At 35.1% G+C, this 10290-nt stretch overlaps 2 protein-coding genes across 2 annotated transcripts in view; both read left to right on the forward strand.

Annotated features, from left to right (window-relative positions):
- Positions 1-5953: 5953 nt before the first annotated feature.
- Positions 5954-6908, forward strand: HELRODRAFT_179172 (hypothetical protein; the record flags this gene model as incomplete). The annotated part of the gene is made up of 2 exons (XM_009028009.1): positions 5954-6228; positions 6785-6908. 2 exons carry the CDS (start codon positions 5954-5956, stop codon positions 6906-6908), a joined length of 399 nt encoding a protein of 132 aa, XP_009026257.1.
- Positions 6909-7839: 931 nt separating this feature from the next.
- HELRODRAFT_179173 (hypothetical protein) overlaps positions 7840-10290 on the forward strand; it is a gene marked incomplete at both ends in the record, with an annotated part of 17321 nt that continues 14870 nt past the window's right edge. The window contains 2 exons of the mRNA XM_009028010.1: positions 7840-7990; positions 8455-8507. Of these exons, the coding sequence (XP_009026258.1) occupies positions 7840-7990; positions 8455-8507 (204 nt within the window). The remainder of the gene's footprint in view (positions 7991-8454; positions 8508-10290) is intronic.

Here is a 10290-nt window from a genome sequence, read left to right on the forward strand (position 1 = left end):
ACCACAACAACTACAACTACTACAACAACAAAGTACTTTATGGGCAGATGTTGCGAAGACTCTGACTGAAAACATCAATCAACCATTCACAGTTGTTCAGTCCAAAAATGACCAAGATAATACAACACTCCAGAGATGGTTAAACAAAGTAACGTCATGAAATCTGAAAAGAAAATTTTGTGAAAAAAACGAGTTAGAAAAATAATTGGTAACAAGAAAAATGACGAATTAATCATTTTTTTCAATGAGCATTGTTCAAAAAGTGCTACAGAAATGATGTTTTAAAATATTTAAAACCCATTGATATAAACATCATTTCATGTTTTCCAGTACTGAAACGCGCAGATTCTCCCACCAATGAGAACCCAAACAACGATGATTGTGAGTCAACGATGTTCAGAGCAGGCGTCGAAAGTTGTGATACTGCTAAGATGAAAAATAAAGACGTTATTTTGGTTCAATCCAAAAAAAACTATGGCACAAACAGCACAACGAAAAACAATAAAAAAGTTAATTCCAACAACAATGTCTGATTCATTTTCTTTAATAAACGTTAATCCAAATATTAATGATGACAACGGTGATGATGACAAAGAAGACAAGTTAGACTTCAAACAGACAACATGTAAGAGGTATGACAATATTAAATTATTAAACGAAGAATATAAATCAATAAGCAATAACTTTGATAACGATGTGTGCTTCAACTTAATTCATTTGAATGTAAGAATTTTGATTCACAAAATAAAAAATTAGAAAGTTATTTGTCGAGTTTCCAATTCAAATTTAATGTTGTAGCAATAACGGAAAGCTGGTTAAACGAACGTAGTGAGAGTTTGGTTGGGATGGATGATTTTGACTATAGTTATGTTGGCTAAAATCGTCACAATAATCATGGTTGAGGGGTTGGTTTCTATATACACGACAAATCTAATTTTTGAATAAAAGATGATTTAAATGCAATTGGTTCACCAAAGTTTGAAATGTTAGATCGTTAGCAATTTAACATCTAAAAACTCAATCATGATGGTTACCTATCAACCACCGTCCTACAACGTTAAACAATATTTTGAAGAAACAGATAATTTATTGGAACAATTAACAACGAAAACAAGTTTATTTATCTTTTGGGAGATCTAAACATTGATTTGTCATCAGAAAATAATGGCAAAATTAAAATACAATTGAATCAAATTTTGACATGTTACAACCTCAAGTCCATGATTGACATTCCAACATGGATCAGTAATACAAATCCATGTTACAAATCAACCTGAAAATGTTTTGCAGTTGGGCACCATTTTATTTCTTATTATTCTTTAAAAAATCAGAATCTGACAGACGCAGAAACTGTTACAGCATGCAAGGCAATAGTATGAAATGGTAACGAAAAAATAGATGAATAAATAAATAACGGAGAAAAAAAAGTTTAAACATGAAAAGTATTGAAAATAAAATAAATTAATGGTATAAAAAGGCAAATAAATAAAGTAATTTATTGATGGACTAGATAATGATTTAGTGAGTTAGTGAGGTGATCGATAAGTAAAATGAAAACTAGATTAAGTAAACGATAAAGTTTTGAGTGCTAATATATTTAAGGTGTCTTGTGAGGAAGGTTTTTCCTGACATGTTGATTGAGTGGCGACTTGATAGTTACGCTTGCGTTGACGAAAGTTGTGTGTAGTAGTTTTGATTGGTGGTAGTAGAAGATGGATGACGTAGTTGTTATTTTCTACTTTCTTGAACAGCCTTGAATGGAGTGTGTATTATATTTGAGTGACGGTAGGATATGATGCAGTGATATGATACGATATGATATGCAGGATATGATACTAGTGATTCAGTGATGTCGAATAATTTGATACCTCTGAGACCATGTGAGGAAAGCGTTTTGAGTGCGTAAAATGTTTGAAAGTCTTTTGTGATGATGTGATGATATGAGGTGCAACATAAATGTAGAGATGAATGTGTTGCCTAATATTTATAATTGATTCGCGCGAGTGATTGATGGGTGTTCTGGAAATAATATTATTTTCTTACGCTTTTTGTAAAAGATGAGTTCGAATGATTTATTGAGATTAAGTGACAGGTTGCATCGTTTTGACCATGTAGTTAATGAGTCGAGTTCTGATTGGATAGTGTTTGTGTTAGATGATGGGATGATAAGGTAGGTGTCGTCAGCGTATTTGATGATTTAATTAGAACTATGAAGAGTTTTGAAAGTAGAAACATTGATGACGAAAGTAAATGGTTCAAGGGCAGAACCTTGAACTACACTGGAATTAATAAGTAAGGTAGATGTAAGAGTAGAGCTAAAAAATGTAGAATGACTTCTATTAGAAAAAATAAAAAAATAAATTTAATATAATATTGTAAATGTTGTCAGGTAGAGGAAGAGAGGAAGAGAGGCTAGCTTATTTGAAAATGAGAATGTCAAGAAAGACGATAGAGAATGTAGATGAGCCTGCGATCTGTCAGACGACTTACCAGTTTTTGCTTGCACCAATCAAAAAATAAACAATAAGACACTTGTCGATGTTTTACTCTTGAAATATTCTTATTCGACTCGCAGAATAGATGTTTTGAATAACCGTTCCTGCAGCGTCAACTGGACAAGTGTGTTGAGCTGTGATGATGTGGACGTGGTCTTCCGAAACTTCATCGACATATTTCGGCTACATTATAAAGCTTGTTGTTCAGTGACATCAAAAAGAAAGACTCGAAAAATGACAAAAACAAACCGTGGATAACTAATGATCTTAAAAAGTTGCGTAAAAATAAAAAAATGTTGTATAGGAAATATTTAAAAAAAACATCTTCAAACGACTTTTCAGCACTCAAATCATGCAAAAAGTTATGCACCAAGATCATGCTACAGTTGAAAGAATAATATTACTTTAATCTCCGAGAACAAAACAAAGAGAAGAGATGGCAATCATCAACTCATTAACAAACAAAATAATGAAAAAACCAACAAAGCACTTAACATAAAACGATAAACAAATTGAGGAACCAGCAACTTTTCTCAACAACTAATTTGTCAATCTAGCGCCAGTTATGCAACAGTCATTTGCTGAAAACACAGACTGGAAAACATTTCGATCACAAAATTTTTTTCAACCAGAGACGTCAAGTGGTTACGATAACATATCGACAAAGATAGTAATTTCTACAATACATTCAACTGCTGTGATTTTTCAATTTTTCATCAACATGTCATTCAACATATCTTTCCAAAATGCTTTAAGACGTCAAAGATTATTCCAATAGCTAAAGAGAGCGGTAGCACAGATGCTAAAAATTTTTGACCAACATCTTTTTTGCCTGCCTTTTCAAAAATTATTGAAAAACTGGAGCACAGTCGTTAAATCATATACCTAGAATAAAAAAAAACATTTTTTTCAAATCAACAATTTAACAATTTGGTTTTTGACAAAATCACTCAACTGAGTTGGCAAATATAGATTTGATTCCAAAAATTGGCGTCCCTGGTGAGAAGAAAAATTTTGTCGTTGGAATATGTATTGACTTGTCAAAAGTGTTTGACTGCATGCATTGATCATTCTATTCTGTTATACAAATTTCAGTATTATGGTTTAAGAGATTCAAGTTTGGCTTGGTTCTGCAGCTACCTCTCATCAAGAGACCAATTTTTTACCTGTAACAATGAAAATTATTGTAATTTGATCAACAAAATCGCTGTAATTTATCTTGTTTGTGAACGATCTAGCAATGGCCACAAAATTTTTCAATTATGTCTGTTATGCTGACGATTCCAATTTGTTTAGTGAAGGAAAAGATATTAACAAACTTCTTAAAACACGAAAGAAATAAAACATTTGAATTCTTGGTTTGCACTAAACAAACTTATTTTAAACAATTTCAAAAACTCAAATGACAATTTTTGGCTCATTTCAGTACTTAAACTACAAAAAAACCGTGCAAAATTAAAATAAATGATCATGACATCAAAGAAAATAAAACAGTTAATTTTGTGGGTGTTCATCTAGACCAGAAACTAACTTTTCGTGATCATGTCTCAAGTACTGTAAAAAAAACTAATCAAATCTATTTGATTGATCAACAAGATAAAGTTTAATCTCACAAAAAAGTGTCTAAACATCTTATATCACTCGATCTGCCTGCGACTTGTTACATATTGCAATATCGTTTGGGTTGGCACATACCACTCACTCACGGATCCATCCCGTCAAACTCATGATGGGAGGAAGAGCCATCAGAAGCATCAGCAGGTCGACGATGAGGTCGCGTACCAAGAAGTTATTTACCACAACAAATAATCTCAACTTTTATCAATAAAATGTTTATTTCACGTCGCTTTTTGTTTACAAGCAATAAATATTAAATTTTTCACTACGTTCAATAATTATTATAAGTACGCAAACAGTAAGAGAATGATAAGTTATTTGCTGTCAAATAAGTCTAAAACCAATATCTTACATTCACATGTATTTTGTAAGGGTCCTAGGACCCGGAATAATATTTTTATGAATGGATTTGAAGATGATGGGAAGTTGATTTTGATTTAATAAAGGTTAAATCGTTGTTAATGACTAGCAGTTAGGCGTGCACTGTTATTAGTTTGAAAAACATAATTTACATTTTTTAAATTTATTCGTTTGCTTACTTTGGATATTTGTGAACGCATTTTTGGGCTCAAATATATTTAACATTTTGATTATATAGATAAATTTTAATAATAATTGATATATATATATATATATATATATATATATATATATATGTGTGTGTGTGTGTGTGTGTGTGTGTGTGTGCGTGTGTGTGTGTGTGTGTGTGTGTGTGTGTGTGTGTGTGTAAGTGTGTTTGTATGGGAGTGTGTGTGGGAGTGTGTGTGTGTGGTTGTACATTTGGGACACTAACATACTAACTAACTAACTATAGTAAGATAAGGTTTTTTAACATCTAACATTCAATGATGATAATTGTTAAACTTTGAAAATTTACGCCTAGGATTTATTAAATTTACTGTTTTTCTTCAGACTTGTATACGAAAATGTATTTATGTTATCAAAGTATGTTTCCATTTAGTAACCAACTTCTGTGAATGGTGCTATTATAATATTGCAAGAAGCGTTGCTTAATTCATCTTCTGTTTAGTCGAACTTTTTGTGTTTTCAGCATTGACTTAATGTGTAATTGAAGACGTGTAAATATTACTGGCTTACTAACATATTGACAAATCTGTTAATTCCTACCAACATCTAACAATACGGACAATAACTACATAACTGGGAATATATTTTGCCTAGAAGGTTGTGCTAGATGAGCTCATTAGGAGCTCGATCAAAATCGTACTGTCTATTATTTATTAACTTAACTTTAATTTTATGGAGCAAATAAAAATTCATTTTGTTTGTATGTATGTTAAAACAAAAACATAATAATTGTATGTACGTATGTATGTATGTATGTATGTATGTATGTATGTATGTATGAACCCATAATTGATTAGAACTATAGGGAAGTAATAATCATATCCGGGTTCAGCTTTAATCTATGTTAAACGCTTCGCACGTATGTATGTATGTATGTATGTGTGTGTGTGTGTGTGTGTGTGTGTGTGTGTGTGTGTGTGTGTGTGTGTGTATGTATGTATGTATGTATGTATGTATGTATGTATGTAGTATGTATATATATATATATGTTAAAACAAAATCAGCGATGAGTGACACTAAACAGTCAAACATCTGAATAAAATCGGTTAATATAGATATCTCGTTATTCGCTCACGTCGGCGTTTAATTGAACATTTTCGGTAACACAAACACGCAAGAACCTTTGCAGCAAACAAAAGATATGATTCATGGCGATAAATAGCTCTCTGCTGTCGCCGGACTTGACACTTATCATTTTGCAAATATTTTTAAAAAATTTGGAAGTGATGTTGTCCATCGGGCCAAGAACCTAGATGCAAACAGGTAAAAAATCCATCGAGGACAGGGCACCTTCATATTTTTTAATCTTTTCATCCGATGCCCTGGTTGTGGCCAAACCACTTTCCCTGCTGGTTAAGTGCACGTACCGCTCCGCTAATGTGCCCGGAACGGTTACGTCCCACGCCAGGCACCTACCGGCTTTCCAAAGAATCAATGTGCAGCCATCTGGGCGTTTTCCATTCAGCGCGGAAATTCCCGAGAGCTCTTTAAAAACGGGTATTGAAGCTTTGGAGGAAAGCCGGCAGATGTAATCATTTAATGCGGAATGGCGCAACTGACGACCGCCACCCAAACGACAGACCAGGCCGTGCTGACCAAGTTCGTTAGCCTCCGCACCCCACCTACACAGATATTTTTGGTGGACCGTTAAACCCAGACGAAAACCAATGGCCATCCTGACTGTCTCATCATCCAGTCTAACCCACCGATGAGATGGGCCAGGATCTCAACCAACCGCAGCTCGCGTCACTTGACGCGGCCAGCAGACGAGCCGAAATTGCATCGTCGGGGCTGGAGGACAACACAAATTGAAAAGTTGTTTTGTATGCCTCTTCCAGCATCTGAGCTTGAAAATGTTTGGCTCGGTTGGGTGATGCTGGTGGGGTACCAAATTTTGTAAAAGATCGCCAGAGTAGGGCAGACTGCAGGTCGAGTGTGGCAGCGGCAGATGATTTGTAAACTATAGGTGCCAGCTAAACCACGCTTAACCACCCCAGTCCTCCAAACCAAAACGGCAACTGGGCCTGAGACCAGCCCCTGTCTGTCAACTCAACATTGCATAGGGCTGACAACGATGACCTCAGGGCGCCATCAAATTCGCCCAAAATGGATGCATCAACCGAGAAGGATGTACGAAGGAAATGCATCAATCTAGGCAGACTGAGGACGTTGTGGATAATGGTCAGCGCGTCGTGGACCGGAAGATGAGACACACGGTCGAGGGCAAATTTCAGCTCTGCGAGTTTTTTTTATTAAAAAAAGTGTTTTGAAACTCGCCCTCCATCAATGGGGTGCCCAAGAAGCTCAATGATGCCTCAGACACTAAGGGCACTTCCACCAGTGCTTGTGGCATTTCAAAGGAGTCATTTGCGTACAATTCGCATTTTTTAATATTAAGCTCAAGCCCAATGATGGTGGCATTGTCTTTTAAAGACAGGAAATCAGTAGCTAAAATTGCACCCTCGATGGCCAAACTGATATCGTCCAGGTAACCGCAAACGAATTTCGAAAGAAATTTTTTCAACACCGGGTGTAGGGTCATGGCAAACAACATCGGCCATAAAGGGTCACCCTGTTGTACCCAATCGGACGATTCCATCACCCAGGTGTTATAACCAAGAAAAAAAATTTGGCCATATGCGGAATGGCACTAATTGTAAATTTGGGGACAGAGCCGTTTGACTGCCTCCAGCATCGAATTTCTTCTCAGGGTATTTAAGGCATTCCTGAAGTCAATTTTTAAGAAACCCCACTTATCGGGTAGGTCCAGAACCAATTTACGAGCCGCATGTACGGCCACCTCAGCTCCTCCTTTCACCCCAACGCCCAGTTGAATTGGGTAAAGTTTCGCCTTGGTTTCTTTCAACACCAAGGTCAGAGCACATTTGCTGGCCAACTTTCTCCAAAAGTTACCGACCACTATAGGTCTAACTTCTCCATCTTTTTTCAGTCAAGACTATCAACCGACCCCCAAAAAAGAAACGGCTGGTGGCGGATGGGCAAGCGCCAGATAAAATTCTATTTATAAACTGGGTTAGGGAGCTAACAAACTCGTCGATAGGCAGTGACAGGCCTGAAATTAAATCTTTAATGTGTTGGGGCTTTAAGCAATCGAGGCCTCCAGACGAACTATTCTTAAATGACTTTAGCGCTGACAAAACCCGGGTGGGTGAAACGCAGCCATTTACTGTTTCCGGTGCAGGAAAGACTCGCCTGTCTAACCAATGTCTCAGGCGAGTCCCCCGCCAAACCCTCGGGAGAGCAGACAAGCCTGACAGCCGCCGAAAAATGTATGTATGTTTGTACGTATGTATACATATTTGTTTGTATGTTTGTTTGTTTGTTTGTATGTATGTATGTATGTGTGTGTCTATGCATGATGCACGGATGTAGATGCACACTTGTAAAGATAATATATTAAAGGCGGTACGTTCGCAGATAATTTAATTTTTAAAATGTTATTCCTTTTGTTCTGACTGTTCGTCGTTGTATTCTCTCTCTTTTCTCTCTCTCTCTCTCTCTCTCTTTAACTTTTTTTTGTATTTTTTCCACTAATTTTTTCTTTTCTTTTTATCTTCTTTTTTCCAATTCTTTAACTCTTTATTTTCGGCTTTTATCTCTTTCTCTTTCTTTCATCCATATTCTCTCTCTCTCTCTCTCTCTCTCTCTCTCTCTCTTTATCTTTCTACCTTTTCACACTTTTCCATTTTTATTCATTTTCTAAATTTTGACTTTTTTCATATCCTTTTAACAGCAAATAAATATAAATTTATTGTTTATATGTACTCATTTATACGTAATATCAAGGTGTGTTCATGCTTCTCCGTCTAAGCTTGTATGTTTTTGTGTCTGTATTGAGTGTGCTAATGTGTCCCTATGTATATACGTATGTATGTATGTACGTATATATGTATGTATGTATGTATGAATGTATGCATGTATGTATGTATGCATGTATGTATGTGTACGTGTGTGTGTATAAGTTTGGTATTTTTTTTTCATTTGTTCGTTCGTTCGTTTGTTTGGGTTGTTTTACATTTGAACAAATATTAGCAAGAATGAAAAGTTGAAATAGAATTTTTATGGAGCGTGATATTGGGTAGAGTTGTTGTTGTTGTGGTTGTTGTTGTGGTTGTTGTTGTGGTTGTTGTTGTGGTTGTTTATCGCTGTTGTTGATGATGTTGTTCATTTTCATGACCATCAATTATTATCGATGTATCTTCATCACATTATCATCATATTTACCTTTTTCATCATTATCATCCTCGTCGTCATCATCGTCATCTTCTTCTTTATCATCGCCATCTTCTTCTTCTCCTTTTTTTTCTTCTTCACCCCCATCTTAACCATTATCATCATCTTCATCATCATCTTCACCATCATCATCAGCATCATCATCAGCATCATCTTCATCAACATTATCATCATCACCATTATCACCATCATCTTCATCATCATCTTCATCATCATCTTCATCATCATCATCACCATCATCGTAGCCAGCGTTGCAGTCATTTTTCTTAATGAATAATTATTTATTTACGTTGTTGGTTGCCGGGTATAAATGTCATCATCATCGCCATCATCATCCTCATCATCATTTTTTTCGTCATCACTATCATCATCATCATCATCATCATCACTGTCATCATTATCATCATCATCATCATCATCATCGGATTTGTTGTCACTATTGTCTTCATCATTATCGGCCCTTTTGTTATCATCATCATCATCATCATCATTGCCGGTGTCATCATCATCATCATCAACACGTTTGTCGTACTACAATCTATCATTATTGAGTTTATTTGTCCCTCTTGGTTATTTTTCGTCAACATTATCATCGTCACTATCATCATCACTATCATCATCATCATCATCATCGCCGTCAAACATTTAAACGTACCAACCGACCGACCGACCGACCGACCGACCAGCGCACATGATGTTTGCATGGAAGAGAGTTTTAAATATTTCTATTTTTTCATTTCGGTCATGATGATCATAACGACGTTGATGAATGATTGAATGAATGGATGGATGGATGGATGGATAGATGGATGGATAGATAGATAGATAGATAGATAGATAGATAGATAGATAGATAGATAGATAGATAGATAGATAGATAGATAGATAGATAGATAGATAGATAGATAGATAGATAGATAGATAGATAGATAGATAGATAGATAGATAGATAGATAGATAGATAGATAGATAGATAGATAGATAGATAGATAGATAGATAGATAGATAGATAGATAGATAGATAGATAGATAGATAGATAGATAGATAGATAGATAGATAGATAGATAGATAGATAGATAGATAGATAGATAGATAGATAGATAGATAGATAGATAGATAGATAGATAGATAGATAGATAGATAGATAGATAGATAGATAGATAGATAGATAGATAGATAGATAGATAGATAGATAGATAGATAGATAGATAGATAGATAGATAGATAGATAGATAGATAGATAGATAGATAGATAGATAGATAGATAGATAGATAGATAGATAGATAGATAGATAGATAGATAGATAGATAGATAGATAGATAGATAGATAGATA

The sequence above is a fragment of the Helobdella robusta genome, assembly GCF_000326865.2.
Source record: "Helobdella robusta unplaced genomic scaffold HELROscaffold_52, whole genome shotgun sequence".
NCBI classification, from domain to species: domain Eukaryota; kingdom Metazoa; phylum Annelida; class Clitellata; order Rhynchobdellida; family Glossiphoniidae; genus Helobdella; species Helobdella robusta.